Here is a 21,779-nt window from a genome sequence, read left to right on the forward strand (position 1 = left end):
CATGATCTAATTGAATGGCGGAACAGGCTCGAGGGGCTGAATGGCCAACTCCTGTTATTATCTTCCTAAAACAAAGGTCTATTTGACACTCAGTTCAAAGTGGGAACTTGTGCTTAAAGGTCATCACTCCTGCAACATGCAATGCGTGTACTCGGCACGACTAATGTTTGCACTTTTTAAAACATTTTTCTTTTCTCTTTATATTAAATCAGAAATCCTATTATATCGCTCTTAAGCAAGTGTACACTGCAGGATATGCGACATCCCTGATTGCCCTGGCAACCGCTATCATCATCTTTGCAGCCTTCCGGTACGAGATTTGACGTATTAAAGATTTGCTCAGTTGCTTGTTTGATGTCTTGCGCGTGTGACTAATTATCTGTCGCTCCACCCAGGAAATTCCACTGCACTCGGAATTACATCCACATCAACCTCTTCATGTCCTTCATCCTCCGCGCCACTTCTGTCTTCACCAAAGACACCATTTTCTTTTCGGACGCAACAATAAACCACTGCTCCATGTCAACGGTAGGAAATCCTCGAGCTTCTTTTGGATGGCAATGAATTTTGTGCTCCTCGGATGAGACGTTAAACCGAAGCCTCTCAGGCAGACGTAAAAGATCCTACGGCCACTATTGGAGGAAGAGCAGGGGGAGTTCTCCCCGATGTCCTGGCCAACATTTATCGTAGAATCATAGAAAATTTACGGCTCAGAAGGAGGCCATTCGGCCCGTCGTGTCCGCGCTGGCCGAAAATGAGCCACCCAGCCTAATCCCACTTTCCAGCACTTGGTCCGTAGCCCTGTAGGTTACGGCACTTCAAGTGCACATCCAGGTACTTTTTAAATGAGTTGGGGGTTTCTGCCTCTACCACCCTTTCAGGCAGTGAGTTCCAGTCCCCCACCACCCTCTGGTGAAAAAATTTCTCCTCAGCTCCCCTCTAATCCTTCTACCAGTCACTTTAAATCTATGCCCCCTGGTTATTGACCTCTCTGCTAAGGGAAATAGGTCCTTCCTGTCCACCCTATCTAGGCCCCTCATAATTTTATACACCTCAATTAAATCACCCCTCAGCCTCCTTTGTTCCAAGGAGAACAACCCCAGCCTATCCAATCTTTCCTCTTCGCTAAAATTCTCCAGTCCTGGCAACATCCTGATAAATCTCCTCTGCACCCTCTTTAGTGCAATTACATCCTTCCTGTAATGTGGCGACCAAAACTGTACACAGCACTCAAGCTGTGGCCTGTACAGTTCCAGCATAACCTCCCTGCTCTTATATTCTATGCCTTGGCTAATAAAGGAAAGTATCCCGTATGCCTTCTTAACCACCTTATCTACCTGTCCTGCTACCTTCAGGGATCTGTGGACATGCACTCCAATGTCCCTCACTTCCTCTACACCTCTCAGTATCCTTCCATTTATTGTGTATTCTGTTGCCTTGTTTCCCTCCCCAAATGTATTACCTCACACTTCTCTGGATTGAATTCCATTTGCTACTTTTCTGCCCACCTGACCAGTCCATTGATATCTTCCTGCAGTCTACAGCTTTCCTCCTCACTATCAACCACACGGCCAACTTTTGTATCATCTATAAACTTCTTGATCAAGCCCCCCACATGCAATTCAAAATCATTAATATCTACCTCAAAAAGCAAGTAACCTAGTACTGAGCCTAACGGAACCCCACTGGAAACAGCCTTCCATTCGCCAAATTCACCCATCGAACTTTACCCTTTGCTTTCTGCCACTGAACCAATTTTGGATCCAATTTGCCACTTTCCCTTGGATCCCATGGGCTTTTACTTTTTTGATCAGTCTGCCATGTGGGACCTTGTCAAGAGCCTTGCTAAAACCCACGTAGACTACATCAAGCCCATTACCCTCATCGACCCTCCTTGTTACCACCTCAAAAAATTCAATCAAGTTAGTCCCAGCCTGTTTAGTATATCTTCTCAGGTATTATCCGAGAATCATATCTTCCTCCAGTCTCCAGTCTATTATCAACCAATTGTTGTATCATCTGCAAACTTCTTAATCATGCCCCCTACGTTTAAGTCCAAATCATTAATATATATCACAAAAAGCAAAGGGACCTAGTACTGAGCCCTCAACCAACATCGGTAAAACGGATTATCTGGTCATTTATCGCACTTGTTCGTGGGATCTTGCTGTGCGCGAATTGGCTGCCACGTTTCCTACATTACAACAGTGACGAAACTTCAACAGGCATTTAATTGGCTACAAAGTGCCTTGAGATGTCCTGAAGCCGTGAAAGGCGCCATGTCGGCATGCCTTCTGGAGTGGTTGAGGCAAATAGAATAGATGCATTTACCACTCCAAAAGGGGAGTGAAGTTGGGGGGGGGGGAGAGGTGCTGCAAAGAGGCAGGCAATAGGTGGGTTGATTTGTCTGGGGTTAGAAAGAGCATTCATGGCCCCCACAAAAATCAGTGCCACAGTGCTCTTTTCTTTGTGTTTTCGGAGCGTTCCGCAGCAGTACCCTTAAGGACTCCTGATTTGGCTGCTCAGCGCTCAGTTGTGATGGGCAGAGTGCAGAGTACGTGCATCGCCCAGTGGGAATCAATATTGCATTGTGGTCCTACACAAAGAAAGAAAGACTTGCATTTGTATAGCGCCTTTCATGACCTCAGGACGTCCCAAGGCGCTTTACAGCCAATGAAGTATTTTTGACGTGTAGCCATTGTTGTAATGTAGGAAACACGGCTGTCAATTTGCGCACAGCAAGGTCCCACAAACAGCAACGTGATAATGACCGGATCATCTGTTTTTCAGTGATTTTGGTTGAGGGATAAAAATTGGCCAGGACACCAGGGAGAACTCACCTGCTCTTCTTCGAATAGTGTCATGGGATCTTTTACGTTCACCGGAGAGGGCAGGAGGTGGCTCAGTTTAATGTATGATCCGAAAGGTGGCACCTCCGACACTGCAGCACTCCCTCAATGTGGCACTGAGAATGTCAGCCTAGATTATGTGCTCGACGCTGGAGTGGGACTTGAACCCACAAATTTCTGACTGGAGTAGAATCCTAATTTTCATGTCATAAGTAGGCTCAGTGGGTAGCACTCTCACCTCAAACACAGAAGGTCGTCTGTTTAACTCCCACTCCAGAGACTTGAGCCCATAATTTAGGCTGAGAAGTTACACCGAGGCCCTGCCTGCCCTTTCAGTTGGATGTAAAAAAACCCATTGCACTATTCGAAGAAGAGCAGGGGAGTTTTCCCCAGTGTCCTGGACGATATTTATCCCTCAACCAACATCACTAAAACAGATTATCTGGTCATTATCTCATTGTTGTTTGTGGGATCTTGCTGTGCACAAATTGGCTGCTGCGTTTCTTACATTACAACAGTGACTACACTTCAAAAGTACTTCATTAGCTGTAAAGTGCTTTATGACATCCTGAAGTTATGAAAGGCGCTATTTAAATGCAAATCTTTCTTACATTGCTTAACTCAAATTGTTGAAAAAAGATCGAGTTTTTTTTTTAACCTGACTTTGAATTATCGGGAATGGGCTCTAAATAGGCCGCTGCCTGGTACGCTGAACTTTTGCGTGATTAACCCTACGTAGGAGGGATTGATGGAGATCTTCCCTACCTCTTTCCTAGAGGTCGTAAATATAAGATAGTCACGAATAAATCCAATAGGGAATTCAGGAGAAACTTCTTTACCCAGAGAGTGGTTAGAATGTGGAACTCGCTACCACAAGGAGCAGTTGAGGTGAATAGCATAGATACATTTAAGGGGAAGCTAGATAAACACATGAGAGAGAAGGATTAGAGGGTGCTGATAGCGTGAGATGAAGAGGGGTGGGAGGAGGCTCGTGTGAAGAATAAACGCCGGCATAGAGCAGTTGGGCTGAATGGCCTCTTTCTGTGCTGTAGACTTGATGTAATTGTTTTTGATCTGCAGGTGACCTGTAAAGCCGTGATCACTTTCTTCCAGTACTGCATCCTAGCCAATTTCTCGTGGCTCCTGGTGGAAGGACTGTACCTACAAACGCTGCTCAGCCTAACGTTTGTATCAAACAAAAAGTACTTCTGGTGGTACTGTTTAATTGGTTGGGGTTGGTATTTCCTGTCTTGTTTCCTGCACTAAGAGCTGGGCAGGGTCATAGGCGATCGCAGGTAGCTAGCTTTGTTGGCGTTTTTGCGAACGGGGGGGGGGAGGCAAGTGATTTTGCTAACATTCCGATGCGTCCCGGAACTTTTTCCGTGAAGCTACGGTAGTCGGGTAGCGAATCGTGCAGCACGCAGTCGGGTTAGAGAGTCTCGCATCATTGAAAGATAATTGGCAAAAGAACCAGAGGGAGAGCCGGGGAGAATTTTTTTTTACGCAGCGAGTTGTTATGATCTGGAATTCACTGCCTGAAAGGGCGGTGGAAGCAGATTCAATAGTAACTTTCAAAAGGGGAATTAAATAAATACTTGAAAAGGAAAAATTTGCAGGGCTATGGGGAAAGAGCAGGGGAGTGGGACTAATTGGATAGCTCTTTCAAAGAGCAAGCACAGGCACGATGGGCTGAATGGCCTCATTCTGTGCTGCATGGTTCTATGTTCTAAAGATCATTTGCATTAAATATAATTTACGCACTGATCATATTATTTTCCACTAATTAAATTTTGGCCATTACTCAATAAACAACTGGACCATGTAACTCTTCACCACAACCAGCGCACTTTAAGGCCGAGCAGTCTGGCTCATCGTGAGAGGAAAATCGGAAACTGGACAAAATGGGCCCTGTGATGTTCACTAGATATTTATAGATTATCTAGGGGGGTCATTCCAGTGCTGTGATCTCATCTCAGAGGCTGAGATGCAGGTTGTATACCTGTCTTGCATCATTCCTACAGTCAATCCCTAGTCCTGAGGATGAGATTGTCACTTTGTACGGTAATCGGAATGATACTGGGGCTAAAAGGGTTAAATTATGAGGACAGTTTACACAGACTAGGCTTGTATTCCCTTGCGTATGGAAGATTAAGGGGTGATCTAATTGAGGTGTTTAAGATGAATAAAGAAGTTGATGGGGTAGATAGAGAGAAACTATTTCCTCTGATGGGGGGAGTCCAGAACAAGGGGGCATAATCTTAACATTAGAGCCAGGCCGTTTAGGGGTGATGTCAGGAAGCACTTCTTCACACAAAGGTTAGTGGAAATCTGGAACTCTCTCCCCCAAAAAGCTGTCGAGGCTGGGGGTCAATTGAAATTTCAAAACTGAGATTGATGGATTTTTGTTAGGCAAGGGTTACAGATCAGCCATGATCTAATTGAATAGCGGAACAGGCTCAAGGGGCTGAATGGCCTCTTCCTGTTCCTATGTTTCAATGTAATCGCTCCTGGGTCACCATTACTACCGATGATCTGATTGTTTCACACACTTTACCACTCGTGCTGTACTGCTGATAACAGGAGTGTGTTCAGTAATATCAGTATTACACCGTCTTCCTGATTTTAGTTCATATTTTCTTACTTGATAGAAATTATGTTTTGCTTTTTACTTCGTTAGCATCTACGAACATACAAGGCAGCTGACGGCCAGGCAAAGACCAGCTGGTCCATCAAGCCTGCCCCATGCTCATGATGGTCGAAGCATCCTGACAAGACACTTCCCACGCCCTCTCCCTCCTCCCCCAAAGTCTTGTAATCTCCTGGGAGAAGCAAAAAAAATAAACAGAGCAAAACCCAAGGCCAGTAAGGGGAAAAAAAATACTCTGGAAAATTCCTCTCACACAGCCATGAGATGGCTCCATGCACCATTTTGATGAAACTTTGCAAAACAACCCCAGTAGATATCATCTAAGCCCATTTGCTTTCATGCTCTAAATTGCAGTTAATGATGGAGCCTCTTACACGCGAACGCAGGAAGAAAGCTGGAAAAGACCAACGTGCCCATGAAGTCTACCCTATAATGGCGCCAGCCTGCACCCCACTCATGGTCTCCCTAACCTTGCAGTCTCCGAGGAGAAGCAAAATCAAACCGAGATAAGAACCTGCCGCCAATTCCAGGAAAAACTCTGGCAAATGCCCCTCTGGTTCCGCAAGGGCAGTCAGGTTCCAGGAGTGCCATGGTTGCCCGTGACTCCTCACTATCTCGGCTACCCACCAATTCAACCCCATCACTGGAAATATCTTTCTTCCCTCAGGAACTCCCGTCAAATTCCCTCCTGAAGGACAGTAGCTGCTCGATACTCACACACATCTCGGAAATTGGTCCCAGTGGGTGATGAGATGCTCCCTGGTATCTGATCTAACTCTTGGCTTTGTTTTTTTTTTATCAGAACGGCCTCTAATTCTAACGACCCCATTCAACCATCTCAATAACCCCTCCATCATTTAAAAATGTTCCAATCATATCCCCGAAAGTAATTAACCCTAACTCTTGGAACGTAGAAATGTACAGGTCTGGAGAACATTGCAGCCCACCGGCCAGCTCTAAAGTTTTGAAAATACAATGTAGTGATGAGTCTGTTGTATCCACACAATCCCTCTCTCTGACGACCTTCCCTTTCGAATACACCAATACTACACCCACTGCCCCCAAGGTAGTCTGTACCACATATTCAGCATCCTCTGTGTGTGAAGTAATTAAATCTAAATTGTCTGCTCATCTTCACTCCTAACAGGATTGCCCTTCTGGAAAGTAGCATGACCCCTCAAATTCCTCCGGAAAGGGGGTTGGGGGTTTGGGGGCGTCTGCTGATCTCCAGCCGTAACTCCGGTGGGAGGCTAGCGGTACACCCATGGAGATGGGGGAGGTGGGGGGATCTCCCAAGTATAGTGGGCCACCACTGTTTCTGGGAGTTTCCACATGGACTTGTAAGTATGGTCGCCAACCTACTCCCAGATGGTCCTGGAGCCTCCAGGAATAATCTTTGCTATGAGCAACTCGGGAAATGAATACACCTATTTTGGGGGGGGGGGGGCGGGTGGGGTTTGAGGACCACTGCCTGGCAGAAACAGGGCGGTGACGCCCCGAAAATGATGGGGTACAGCTTCCCTCCGACGCTATCTTCCCAAGGGCCTACCGCCGGGCAGCTGAAGCAACTGCCTGAGTCAGGGGGTAGGCCCTTTTACTGTGCAGATCGGGAGGGTCCTTTACATAGATAAGGCCCCGGTGACCATTTTAGGACGCAACTGGCCCTATGTTAAGTGGCTCGGCCCTCAAAATGGATCCGTCATCGGAAAATCTCCCGGAATACGTCCAGCCCAACTTGTAAAGGGGCGGAACGTGACATCACAGGGACATTATGGATATCTGCCGCCAACAGAGAACCGTTTTACAGCCAGCCTAGGACCGCGATTTGCGTCGGCAAGCAGCCAGCTGCCTGAATCAGGCGGACTTTATTTGCAGGCCCACCTGAAAATTTCAGCCCGCCGCCCATTTTTCAGGTGAGAAACGGACGGCCGGGAGGTTGAAAATCCCCCTCCCTTCCTCCATGAACATTTAAGGATAGGTGGTTGAAGGAAAGGGAAATAAAGGGATTTGGGAATAGGACTACTGCTTGTGTGGAGGATAAACGCCAACACTGGCTGTTTACATAGGAAACTCCCATTATAAGTGATTACATGGCCGATTTTTAACAGTGAATGTTGACGTAAAGAGTGTGGCCAAATAAAAGAGGTGAAGTTTGTGTCTACAGTAGGTTTTCAATATAATATATGGATAAGTAAGTGTTGCCTTAAAGTGTTTGAATGGCAGTTTCCCATAACCGTTTTGCTTATCCATCTCCCGTAGGTGCACCAGGCATTGTATTAGCAATTTGGATCTTTATAAAGCTGTACTTTGATAACAAAGGGTAAGTATGAATCATTTTTGTAATCTAGAATCAACCAATGGCTTATACTTCTCAGCTTTTTTTGTTTGTTTTTGTGAGGACATGTTGCACCTTCAAGTGCCTAAAAAGTGATTTAAAAGCAAATCTATGGTAAAATCCTATGATGTATGATTCTGTGATTCTCTAATGTATTGTGAAATGCTTATTTTTGTCAACTGTTTTGATTGCTTTCCAGATGTTGGGATGATAATGAGAATGAATATATCTGGTGGATTATAAGAGGTGCCATATTGCTTTCAGTCTTAGTAAGTAAAAACAATTCTGTTTTTGATCAATTGATTGGAGCGCATTGAGTTACATCGAGTCTACAGCACAGAAACAGGCCATTCGGCCCAACTGGTCTATCCCGGTGTTTATGCTCCGCACGAGCATCCTCCCACTCTACTTCATCGCACCCTATCAGCATATCCTTCTATTCCTTTCTCCCTCAAGTGCTTTTCTAGCTTCCCCTTAAACGCGTCTATGCTATTCGCCTCAACTATTCCTTGTGGTAGCGAGTTCCACATTCTCACCACTCTCTGGGTAAAGAAGTTTCTCCTGAATTCCCTATTGGATTTATTGCTGACTATCTTATATTTATGACCTCTAGTTTTGGATTTCCCACAAATGGAAACATCTATCAGGTCACCCCTCAGCCTTCTTTTTATAGGATCATAGAAAGTTATGGCACAGAAGGAGGCCATTCGGCCCATCGTATCCGTGCCAGCTGAAAAAGAGCTATCCAGCTTAATCCCACTTTCCAGCACTTGGTCCGTAGCCCTGTAGGTTACAGCACTTCAAATGCACATCCAAGTACTTTTAAATGAGTTGAGGGTTTCTGCCTCTACCACCCTTTCAGGCAGTGAGTTCCAGACCCCCACCATGCACTGGGTGAAAAAATGTCTCCTCAGCTCGCCTCTAATCCTTCTACCAATTACTTTAAATCTATGCCCCCTGGTCACTGACCCCTCTGCTAAGGGATATAGGTCCTCCCTATCCACTCTATCTAGTCCCATCATAATTTTATAGACCTCAATTAAATCTCCCCTCAGCGTCCTTCGTTCCAAAGAAAACAACCCCAGCCTATCCAAACTTTCTTCATAACTAAAATTCTCCAGCCAATGCAACATCCTTGTAAATCTCCTCTGTACCCTCTCTAGTGCAATCACATCGTTCCTGTAATGTGGTGACCAGAACTGTACGCAGTACTCAAGATGTGGCCTAACCAATGTTTTATACAGTACTAGAATAACCTCCCTGCTCTTATAGTCTATGCCTCGGCTAATAAAGGAAAGTATCCCATATGCCTTTTTAACCACCTTATCTATTGCCCGGCTACCTTCAGGGATCTGTGGACATGCACTCCAAGGTCCCTCACTTCCTCTACACCTCTCAGTATCCTCCCATTTATTGTGTACTCCCTTGCCTTGTTTGCCCTCCCCAAATGCATTACCTCACACTTCTCTAGATTGAATTCCGTTTGCCACTTTTCTGCCCACCTGACCAGTCCATTGATATCTTCCTGCAGTCTACAGCTTTCCTCCTCACTATCAACCACATGGCCAATTTTTGCATCATCTGCATACTTCTTGATCAAGCCCCCCACATACAAGTCAAATTCATTAATATCTATCATAAAAAGCAAGGGACCTAGTACTGAGCCTTGCAGAACCCCACTGGAAACAGCCTTCCAGTCGCAAAAACACCCGTTAACCATTACCCTTTGCTTCCTGCCACTGAGCCAATTTTGGATCCAACTAGTCACTTTCCCTTGGATCCCATGGGTTTTTACTTTTTTGACCAGTCTGCCATGTGGGATCTTTTCAAAAGCCCTGCTAAAATCCATGTAGATTACATCAAATGCGTTATCCTCATCAACCCTCCTTGTTACCTGCTCAAAAAATTCAATGAAGTTAGTCCCAGGCTGTTTAGTATATCTTCTCAGGTATCATTCTAGAATCATAGAAAGGTTACAGCATGGAAGGAGTCTACTTGCCCCATCGAGTCCATGTCGGCTCTATGCAAGAACGATCCAGTTAGTCCCACTCCCCCGCCCTATCCCTGTAGCTCTGCAAATTTTTCCCTTTCAAGTTCTTATCCAGTTCCATTTTGAAGGCCATGATTGAATCTGCCTCCACCACCCCCTCGGGCAGTGCAATCCAGATCCTAACCACTCGCTGTGTAAAAAGGGTTTTCCTCATGTCACCTTTGGTTCTTTTGCCAATCACCTTAAATCTATGTCCTCTGGCTCTTGACCCTTCCACCATTCTCTCTATCAACTCTGTCTAGACCCTTCATGATTTTGAACACCTCTATCAAATCTCCCCTCATCCTTCTCTGTTCCAAGGAGAACAACCCCAGCTTCTCCAGTCAATCCACGTAACTAAAGTCCCTCATCCCTGGAATCATTCTAGTAAATCTCTTCTGCACCCTCTCTGAGGCCTTCACATCTTTCCTAAAGTGCGGTGCCCAGAACTGGATACAATGCTCCAGTTGTGGCCGAACCAGTGTTTTATAAAGATTCATCATGACTGCCATACTTTTGTACTCTATGCCTCTATTTATAAAGCCCAAGATCCCGTGTGCTTTTTTAACCACTTTCTCAACCTGCCCTGCCACCTTCAACGATTTGTGCACATATACCCCCAGATCTCTCTATTCCTGTTCCCATTTTAGAGTTGTGCCAGATGAAATCAGAATATTAATTATACATTAAAGGAACAACAAGGATCAGCCAGTTGAGTAGCTGAGCCACACAATCCAGGAAGATCCCGGATTTGATCTGTGGTCCATGCTGAGTTGCCCGATCTCAGGCAGGGGGAGTGGGCAAGGCTGCTACAGTTGGCATCAAAGCCCAGATGGGTTTAATGTGGCCAAACGTAAAGTAACACACGCACAGTGGTGCAGAAAGCCTGGCACATGTGCAGGTAACAAACGAGTATCCATAGGGAAAAAGGGGGAATAAAATGGAATCGCTAGTCACAAAAGGATCCAGTCAGCAAGAGGCTGTGGCAAAAACGATTAATCAAACATCTGGAGGATATTGAGACAGATTTTCTTGTTCCTGTGTCTGGCCATAATGCATTGAGAAAAATCGGACAGCGCTGAATTGCTTGCTCGGTCCTGTTTTCCTCTACCTGCTGCTCCCCGGCTGCACAATTGATTGCTGAATGCTGTACTTCTGCCAGGAATTCGCCCTGACATGCACCAAGCCTGCTTCTTGCGATTATGTAGCGTGCCAGGGGAAACTGAGGCAGGATTGGCGGGATTTAGAATGGCAGATGTCACCCCGCCTGTTCAGTGTCTTCCAGTGTTGTCACGGCCAGGAGGGTGGCGGGGGGGGAGGGTGAGGACATCTACCACCCTTGGTACCAACTGGGAGGGTGAGGGAGTGAGGACATCTACCACCCTTGGTACCGACCGGGAGGGTGAGGAGGGTGAGCACATCTACCACCCTTGGTACTGACTGGGAGGGTGGGGGGAGTGAGGGCATCTACCGCCCTTGGTACTGACTGGGAGGGTGGGGGGAGTGAGGACATCTACCACCCTTGGTACCAACTGGGAGGGTGAGGGGGGTGAGGACATCTATCGTCCTTGGCACTGACCGGGAGGGTGAGGAGGGTGAGGACATCTACCACCCTTGGTACCAACTGGGAGGGTGAGGGGGGTGAGGACATCTATCGTCCTTGGTACCGACCAGGAGGGTGAGGGGGGTGAGGACATCTACCACCCTTGGTACTGACTGGGAGGGTGAGGGAGTGAGGACATCTACCACCCTTGGTACCAACTGGGAGGGTGAGGGGGGTAAGGACATCTACCCCCTTTGGTACCGACCGGGAGGGTGAGGGGGGTGAGCACATCTACCGCCCTTGGTACTGACTGGGAGGGTGAGGGGGGTGAGCTCTTCTTCCGCCCTTGAATCCACAACTTGTTGTCTCAGAGGTTACTTAGGTGATGTGGGTTAAGGAGAGTCCAAAACATCTTAGATTTGAAGAGGTCCATTGGAGAGTAGGCTCAGTGGGCCAAAAGGTCTTTTTCTCGTTCTGTTCATGATCTCAGACAGCTTGGTTGACACATAGATCAAAGAAAACATACTAAGAGTAAACAGGGAAAAGAGTGATCGTTTTCACCCCAAGGGCCATAGAGTTTTGGAATAGGAAAGATCCTAGGGTCTTTGCTAAAAGACCAGATAACAAAACATCTAGAGAGGGAGACTATAATAAAAAATAGTCAGCGTAGATTTCTAAAAGAAAGGTCACGTTTAACCAACTTTATTGAATTCTTTAGGAAGATAGGAAACAGGAGTAGGCAATTCAGCCCCTCGAGCCTGTTCTGCCATTCAATTAGATCATGGCTGATCTGTATCTTAACTCCATCTACCCACCTTGGTTCCATAACCCTTAATACTCTCGCCTGACAAAAATCGATCAATCTCAGTTTTGATATCTTCAATTGACCCCCCGGCCTCGACAGCTTTTTGGGGGAGAGAGTTCCAGATTTCCACTTCCCTTTGTGTGAAGAAGTGCTTCCTGAACGGCCTTGCTCTAATTTTAAGATTATGCCCCCTTGTTCTGGACTCCCCCACCAGAGGAAATAGTTTCTTTCTATCTACCCTATCAAATTCTTTAATCATCTTAAACACCTCAATTAGATCACCTCTTAATCTTTTATACTCGAGGGAATACAAGCCTAGTCTGTGCAACCCGTCCTCCTAATTTAACCCTTTTAGCCCCGGTATCATTCTGGTGAATCTACGCTGCACCCCCTCCAAGGCCAACATATCCTTCCTGAGGTGCGGTGCCCAGAACTGAATGCAGTATCTCCAGATGGGATCTAACCAGAGCTCTGTACAGCTGTAACATAACTTCCACCCTTTTATATTCCAGCCCTCTTGAGATAAAGGCCAACATTCCATTAGCCTTTTAAATTATTTTTGTGCCTGTCCACTCACTTTTAGAGACTTCTGTACTCTTTGAAGAAGTAATAGAAAGAATAGACAAGGGCAATGCAGTGGATGTGTTATACATGGACTTTCGGAAGGCCATGGAGTGGAATTGACTCTGGAGTAAACTTTAATTGCATTTATAAACAATTTTAGAATAGGAAAAAGTTTTCATTGTCTGCAATCTAATATTAAATTCAAATCTACAAATGCTTGATGACAAAGGGTTCAAATTAACAGAGTGTTCGGTTTTTATATTTATTGTACAGATGAACTTCCTGATATTTCTGAATATCATCCGTATTCTGGTGCAGAAGCTGAGATCACCAGACATAGGAGGGAACTCCTCCACCCATTTCTCGTGAGTAACTATTCTCGACAGGATGGTGGATCAATGTTGAGTATAAGTTTCTTATTTCATGGAATCATAGAATCAGAGAATGGTTACAGCACAGAAGGAGGCCATTTGGCCCATCAAGCCCGTGCCGGCTCTTTGTAAGAGTAGTCCAGTTCGTCCCATTCCTCTGCTCTTTCCCCGTAGCCCTGTAAATTTTTTCCCTTCAAGTATTTATCCAATTCCTTTTTGAAAGCCACGATTGAATCTGCTTCCACCACCCTCTCAGGCAGCGCATTCCAGATCATAACTACTCGCTGTGTAAAAAAGTTTTTCCTCATGTCGCCTTTGGTTCTTTTGCCAATCACCTTAAATCTGTGTCATCTGGGAACAGTTTCTCTTTATTTACTTTATCGAAACCCTATTTGGGCTATCGCGGCAGAGAAAATGATAAACGTAAACCTTCCTCATGGTAAGGTGCGTATACAGTTTCCTACTGGAATGTATCAGGCCCTTATAGAAACATCTCCCCCTCTAGTAAAACATGACACTGTATTTCATCGCAATAAAGCAAGCCCCGAACACCGATTAAAATATTGGGGTGCAAAGAATAGACCCGAAGAGTGTGTCAGCTTGGCTCAGTTGGGATCACTGTTGCTTCTGGTTCAAACCATTCTGGGTGCTGCCCACATCAAGAGTTTGTGCTCCTAATCTGGACTGATAATCCAGAGTACCTGAGTTCAGGCACCTGAGATCACGTACGATATCTTAGCTATTACAGAAACATGGCTTAAAGAGGGGCAGGAATGGCAGCTCAATGTTCCTGGTTACAGGGTTTTCAGACGAGATAGAGAGGGGGATAAAAAAGGGGGGATGGTGGCAATATTGGCTAAAGAAATAATTACGGCTGTGAGGAGGGATGATATAGAATCATAGAAGTTACAACATGGAAACAGGCCCTTCGGCCCAACATGTCCATGTCGCCCAGTTTATACCACTAAGCTAGTCCCAATTGCCTGCACTTGGCCCATATCCCTCGATACCCATCTTCCCCATGTAACTGTCCAAATGCTTTTTAAAAGACAAAATTGTACCCGCCTCTACTACTGCCTCTGGCAGCTCGTTCCAGACACTCACCACCCTTGAGTGAAAAAATTGCCCCTCTGGATCCTTTTGTATCTCTCCCCTCTCACCTTAAATCTGTGCCCCCTCGTTATAGACTCCCCTACCTTTGGGAAAAGATTTTGACTATCGACCTTATCTATGCCCCTCATTATTTTATAGACTTCTATAAGATCACCCCTTAACCTCCTACTCTCCAGGGAATAAAGTCCCAGTCTGTCTAACCTCTCCCTGTAAGTCAAACCATCAAGTCCCGGTAGCATCCTAGTAAATCTTTTCTGCACTCTTTCTAGTTTAATAATATCCTTTCTATAATAGGGTGACCAGAACTGTACACAGTACTCCAAGTGTGGCCTCACCAATGCCCTGTACAACTTCAACAAGACATCCCAACTCCTGCATTCAATGTTCTGACCAATGAAACCAAGCATGCTGAATGCCTTCTTCACCACCCTATCCACCTGTGACTCCACTTTCAAGGAGCTATGAATCTGTACTCCTAGATCTCTTTGTTCTATAACTCTCCCCAACGCCCTACCATTAACGGAGTAGGTCCTGGCCCGATTCGATCTACCAAAATGCATCACCTCACATTTATCTAAATTAAACTCCATCTGCCATTCATCGGCCCACTGGCCCAATTTATCAAGATCCCGTTGCAATCCTAGATAACCTTCTTCACTGTCCACAATGCCACCAATCTTGGTGTCATCTGCAAACTTACTAACCATGCCTCCTAAATTCTCATCCAAATCATTAATATAAATAACAAATAACAGCGGACCCAGCACCGATCCCTGAGGCACACCGCTGGACACAGGCATCCAGTTTGAAAAACAACCCTCGACAACCACCCTCTGTCTTCTGTCGTCAAGCCAATTTTGTATCCAATTGGCTACCTCACCTTGGATCCCATGAGATTTAACCTTATGTAACAACCTACCATGCGGTACCTTGTCAAATGCTTTGCTGAAGTCCATGTAGACCACGTCTACTGCACAGCCCTCATCTATCTTCTTGGTTACCCCTTCAAAAAACTCAATCAAATTCGTGAGACATGATTTTCCTCTCACAAAACCATGCTGACTGTTCCTAATTAGTCCCTGCCTCTCCAAATGCCTGTAGATCCTGTCCCTCAGAATACCCTCTAACAACTTACCCACTACAGATGTCAGGCTCACTGGTCTGTAGTTCCCAGGCTATGTTAGAAGGATCATCAAATGAGGCCATGTAGGGTGAGCGAAAGAACAAAAAAGGGGCAGTCACACTGCTGGGGTGTACTATAGACCCCCAAACAGTTAGAGAGAGATAGAAGAGCAAATATGTCGGTAAATTTCTGAGAAGTGCAAAAACAATAGGGCAGTAATAGTGGGATTTCAACTACCCTAATATTAACTGGGACACAAATAGTGTAAAAGGTATAGAGAGTGCAGAATTCTTAAATTGCATTCAGGAGAACTTTTTTAGCCACTACGTAGCAAGCCCAACAAGAGGGGGGGGGGGGAGTTCTGGATTTAGTTTTAGGGAATGAAGCTGGGCAGGTGGAAGGAGAATCAGTGGGAGAGCATTTTGGTGGTAGTGATCATAATTCAGTTAGATTTAGCATAGTTATGGAAAAGAACAAAGATAGAACAGGGGTAAAAGGTCTAAATTGGGGAAAGGCCAATTTTACTAAGCTGAGAAGTGATTTAGCAAAAGTGGACTGGAAACAGTTACTTGAAGGTAAATCAGTGTCAGAGCAGTGGGAGGCATTCAAGGGGGAGATTCAAGGGGTTCAGAGTAAACATGTTCCCACAAAGAAAAAGAGTGGGACTGCCAAATCTAGAGCCTCCTAGATGACAAGGACCGTACAGGGTAAGATAAGGCAAAAAAGGGAAGCTTATGTCAGACACCAAGAGCTCAATACTGCAGAAAGCCTAGAGGATTATAGAGAGTGCAGGGGTGAAATTAAAAAGGAAATTAGAAAAGCAAAGAGAGGGCATGAAAAAATACTGGCAAGTAAAAATTAAGGAAAACCCAAAAATGTTTTATAAATACATAAAGAGCAAGAGGATCACTAAGGAAAGAGTAGGGCCTATTAGAGACCAAAAAGGTAACCTATGTGTGGAGGCGGAAGATGTGAGTGTGGTTCTTAATGAATACTTTGCATCTGTCTTCACAAAAGAGGGGGACGAGGCAGAGATTGTAGTTAAGGAGGAGTGTGAAATATTGGATGGGATAAAGATAGAGAGAGAGGAAGTATTAAGGGGTTTAGCATCTTTGAAAGTAGATAAATCACCAGGCCCGGATGAAATATATCCCAGGCTGTTAAGAGAAGCAAGGGAGGAAATAATGGAGGCTCTGACCATCATTTTCCAATCCTCCCTGGTTACAGGCATGGTGCCAAAGGATTGGAGGACTGCTAACGTTGTACTGTTGTTTAAAAAGTGAGAAAGAGATAGACCGAGTAATTATAGGCCAATCAGTCTAACCTCGTGGTGGGCAAATTATTGGAATCAATTCTGAGGGACAGGATAAATTGTCATTTAGAAAGGCACGGGTTAATCAAGGACAGTCAGCATGGATTTATTAAGGAAAGGTCCTGTCTGACTAACCTGATTGAATTTTTTGAGGAGGTGACAAGGAGGATCGATGAGGGTAGTGCAATTGATGTAGTCTACATGGATTTTAGAAAGGCTTTTGACAAAGTCCCACATGGCAGACTGGTCAAAAAGGTAAAAGCCCATGGGATCCAAGGGAAAGTGGCTAGTTGGATCCAAAATTGGCTCAGTGGCAGGAAGTAAAGGGTAATGGTTAACGGGTGCTTTTGCGACTGGAAGGCTGTTTCCAGTGGGGTCCGGAAAGGCTCAGTACTAGGTCCCTTGCTTTTTGTGGTAGATATTAATGAATTTGACTTGAATGTGGGGGGGCTTGATCAAGAAGTTTGCAGATGATACAAAAATTGACCGTGTGGTTGATAGTGAGGAGGAAAGCTGTAGACTGCAGGAAGATCTCAATGGACTGGTCAGGTGGGCAGAAAAGTGGCAAATAGAATTCAATCCGGAGAAGTGTGAGGTAATACATTTGGGGAGGTAAACAAGGCAAGGGAGTACACAATAAATGGGAGGATACTGAGAGGTGTAGAGGAAGTGAGGGACCTTGGAGTGCATGTCCACAGATCCCTGAAGGTAGCAGGACAGGGAGATAAGAGCAGGGAGGTTATGCTAGAACTGTGTAAAACACTAGTTAGGCCACAGATTGAGTACTGTGTACAGTTCTGGTCACCACATTATGTGATTGCACTAGAGAAGGGACAGAGGAGATTTACGAGGATGTTGCCAGGGCTGGAGAATTTTAGCTATGTGAAAAGATTGGATAGGCTGGGGTTATTTTCTTTGGAACAAAGGAGGCTGAGAGGAGATTTAATTGAGGTGTATAAAATTATGACGGGACTAGATAGAGTGGATAGGAAGGACCTATTTCCCTTAGCAGAGAGGTCAGTGATCAGGGAGCATAGATTTAATGTAACTGTAGAAGGTTTAGAGGGGAGCCGAAGAGAATTTTTTTCATCTAGAGGGTGGTGGGGGTCTGGAACTCACTGCCTGAAAGGGTGGTAGAGACAGAAACCCTCAACACATTTAAAAAGTACCTGGATGTGCATTTGAAGTGCCGTAACCTACAGGGCTACGGACCAAGTGGTGGAAAGTGGGATTAAGCTGGATGGCTCTTTTTCGGCCAGCACGGACACAATAGCTGAATGGCCTCCTTCAGTGCCGTAAATTACTATGATTTTATGTTTCTATGATTCATATTCCACCAAGGCAGTTTGAGAACTTGAATTCAGTTTGTTAAAAAAATCTGGAAATATAAAGCTGGTATCAGTAAAAGTGACCATGAAGCTGTCGGATTGCCGTTAAAAAACCCAACTGGTTCACTAATGTGTTCAGGGAAGGAAATCTGCTGCCCTTACCCAGTCTGGCCTATACGTGCCAACGTGTTTGACTCTTAATTGCCCTCGGAAGTGGTCTCGCTAGCCACTCAGTTACCACCACCTTCTCAGGGCAACTAGGGATGGACGTTAAATGATGGCTTTGCCAGCACCGCCCACATCCCGAGAATTGATGTCACTCGAGTACAGTGCAGTATTGAGGGAGTACTGCACTGTTAGGGTCGCTGTCTTTCGATGGTCATTCATCTCACCATCGTTCGTAGGTTCTTGCTTTGCAAATGCAGAGTGGCCCAGGTTTGGGGAAGTGATTTGCTACTTGATTAAAAATGATTTGTAAATAAAAGCCTTTGTTTTAATGGTGTGAGGTGTTTTCATTGGATATTACTGGTCTGAGACTGGTACCTGCTTAGAGCAACATGAGATCAGCTGACCTGAGATATACCGTCAGCTTTGTGCTGCTCTCTCTAGGCTGCTTCAGCATCCAGGCAGCAGTTAAATGTGACTGTTAACAGCAGATTTGGCTGCTAGAGATTCCAACGCGTTGCCTGGGATCGTTTTAAACTTCTCTTCATAGCGCTTCGAGTTTGCAGTCAACTTAAAGCTTGAAGTTATGTGGGGCTATTTTATCAAGATGGACTCACACTGCTTGCCCAAGTCCCTTAAATTCAAGTGACTTGACCTCAAAGCCGGAGTATAACCAGGCTATTCAACTGAGGGGGCATAATGGTCGAGCCCAATCCATTCGACATCACGCCGTGAACATTGGATAGAGCTCAGGGACAGTAAGACTGGTTGAGTTTTTCCCCCGTCCCTGGCCCAGAATGGGTAAAGCCAATAACTGTACGCCCCGTCCCCCATCTCCTTTGGCGTGTAACAGGGAGACGATCTGGGGCCTTCCGAGTGCTGAAGAGAAGAGAACAGAAATAGAACGGAAAATGCTGGACATGAACAAAATGGAGAAACATTAATGCTCGAAGTTTGGACCCTTTCTCAGAACCGGAAAAAAGGACCACAGGCAACTCCTGTTAAAAACCCAACTGGCTCACTGACGTCCTTCTGCTGTCCTTTCCCGGTTCGGCCTATATGTGACTCCAATCCCACACCAACGTGGTTGACTCTTAACTGCCCTCAGAAATGGTCTGGCAAGCCACTCAGTTACCATCACCTTCTCAGGACAACTAGAGATGGACCTTAAATGGTGGCTTCGCCAAAGGAAAGAGGGGAGAGCAGCAGGTAAAGACTGGTGGTCAAATATACTAAATACTTGCACATCGTCACAGCTCATGGGATTAATAGCAGATTTGTTCAAAAAGCTGGAAAGAGATGGAACTTCTTCATGATGCCCATAGAAGTTACAACATGGAAACAGGCCATTCGGCCCAACCAGCTTGTGTTGTTGTTTATCCTCCATGTGAGCAAATGGTTCTAATCACATTTACCCTCCCTGTTCCCATATCCCTTCATCCCCTTTTCCTTCATCCACCTATCCAATCTAGTCTTGAATGTTGACATAGTTTCTGCCTCAACCACTAACCCAGGAAGTGAATTCCACCTCCTCACAACTCTCTGTGTGAAGAAGTTTCTCCCGCCCTCTGTTCTGAATCTCTTACATTTAATCTTGTATCAATGGCCCCTCATTCTTAACCCCTGAACTATTGCAAACAGTCTGTTTCTACCTATCCTGTCCCATCCTTTCATAATTTTAAACACTTCTATTATATTGCTCTGCAATCTGTGTTTTATGAAAAAACCACAATTTTTCAAGCCTTTCTTCATATTTGTATTTCCTCGTACCAGGCAGCCTCCTGCTGATTACCACCTACCGTCCTCCCTCAGCTGATGAATCAGTCCTCCTCCATGTTGAACACCACTTGGAGGAAGCACTGAGGGTAGCAAGGGCACAAAATGTACTCTGGGTGGGGGACTTCAATGTCCATCACCAAGAGTGGCTCAGTAGCACCACTACTGACCGAGCTGGCCGAGTCCTGAAGGACATAACTGCTAGACTGGGCCTGCGGCAGGTGGTGAGCGAACCAACACGAGGGGAAAACTTACTTGACCTCGTCCTCACCAATCTACCTGTCGCAAATGCATCTGTCCATGACAGTATTGGTAGGAGTGACCACCGCACAGTCCTCGTGGAGATGAAATCCCGTCTTCGCACTGAGGACACCATCCAACGTGTTGTGTGGCACTACCACCGTGCTAAATGGGATAGATTCAGAACAGATCTAGCAGCTCAAAACTGGGCATCCATGAGGCGCTGTGGGCCATCAGCAGCAGCAGAATTGTATTCCAGCACAATCTGTAACCTCATGGCCCGGCATATTCCTCACTCTACCATTACCAACAAGCCAGGGGATCAACCCTGGTTCAATGAGGAGTGTAGAAGAGCATGCCAGGAGCAGCACCAGGCGTACCTAAAAATGAGGTGCCAACCTGGTGAAGCTACAACTCAGGACTACATGCATGCTAAACAGCGGAAGCAACATGCTATAGACAGAGCTAAGCGATTCCACAACCTATGGATCAGATCAAAACTCTGCAGTCCTGCCACATCCAGTCGTGAATGGTGGTGGACAATTAAACAACTAACGGGAGGAGGAGGCTCTGCAAACATCCCCATTCTCAATGATGGCGGAGTCCAGCACGTGAGTGCAAAAGACAAGGCTGAATCGTTTGCAACCATCTTCAGCCATAAGTGCCGAGTGGATAATCCATCTCAGCCTCCTCCCGATATCCCCACCATCACGGAAGCCAGTCTTCGGCCAATTCGATTCACTCCACGTGATTCAAGAAACGGCTGAGTGCACTGGATACAGCAAAGGCTATGGGCCCCGACAACATCCCAGCTGTAGTGCTGAAGACTTGTGCTCCAGGACTAGCTGCGCCTCTAGCCAAGCTGTTCCAGTACAGCTACAACACTGGCATCTACCCGACAATGTGGAAAATTGCCCAGGTATGTCCTGTCCACAAAAAGCAGGACAAATCCAATCCGGCCAATTACCGCCCCATCAGTCTACTCTCAATCATCAGCAAAGTGATGGAAGGTGTCGTCGACAGTGCTATCAAGCGGCACTTACTCACCAATAACCTGCTCACCGATGCTCAGTTTGGGTTCCGCCAGGACCACTCGGCTCCAGACCTCATTACAGCCTTGGTCCAAACATGGACAAAAGAGCTGAATTCCAGAGGTGAGGTGAGAGTGACTGCCCTTGACATCAAGGCAGCATTTGACCGAGTGTGGCACCAAGGAGCCCTAGTAAAATTGAAGTCAATGGGAATCAGGGGGAAAACTCTCCAGTGGCTGGAGTCATACCTAGCACAAAGGAAGATGGTCGTGGTTGTTGGAGGGCAATCATCTCGGCCCCAGGGCATTGCTGCAGGAGTTCCTCAGGGCAGTGTCCTAGGCCCAACCATCTTCAGCTGCTTCATCAATGACCTTCCCTCCATCATACGGTCAGAAATGGGGATGTTTGCTGATGACTGCACAGTCTTCAGTTCCATTCGCAACCCCTCAGATAATGAAGCAGTCCGAGCCTGCATGCAGCAAGACCTGGACAACATCCTGGCTTGGGCTTATAAGTGGCAAGTAACATTCGCGCCAGATAAGTGCCAG

The 21,779-nt window shown here is 45.9% G+C and overlaps 1 protein-coding gene across 1 annotated transcript in view; it reads left to right on the forward strand.

Moving 5' to 3' along the window:
* LOC137332486 (vasoactive intestinal polypeptide receptor 1-like) overlaps nucleotides 1–21,779 on the forward strand; it is a 101,201-nt gene that overhangs the window by 48,027 nt on the left and 31,395 nt on the right. The window contains exons 6-11 of the mRNA XM_067996377.1: nucleotides 213–310; nucleotides 396–528; nucleotides 3,930–4,083; nucleotides 7,756–7,816; nucleotides 8,031–8,100; nucleotides 13,046–13,137. Of these exons, the coding sequence (XP_067852478.1) occupies nucleotides 213–310; nucleotides 396–528; nucleotides 3,930–4,083; nucleotides 7,756–7,816; nucleotides 8,031–8,100; nucleotides 13,046–13,137 (608 nt within the window). The remainder of the gene's footprint in view (nucleotides 1–212; nucleotides 311–395; nucleotides 529–3,929; nucleotides 4,084–7,755; nucleotides 7,817–8,030; nucleotides 8,101–13,045; nucleotides 13,138–21,779) is intronic.

This window comes from Heptranchias perlo, chromosome 2 (genome assembly GCF_035084215.1).
Source record: "Heptranchias perlo isolate sHepPer1 chromosome 2, sHepPer1.hap1, whole genome shotgun sequence".
NCBI classification, from domain to species: domain Eukaryota; kingdom Metazoa; phylum Chordata; class Chondrichthyes; order Hexanchiformes; family Hexanchidae; genus Heptranchias; species Heptranchias perlo.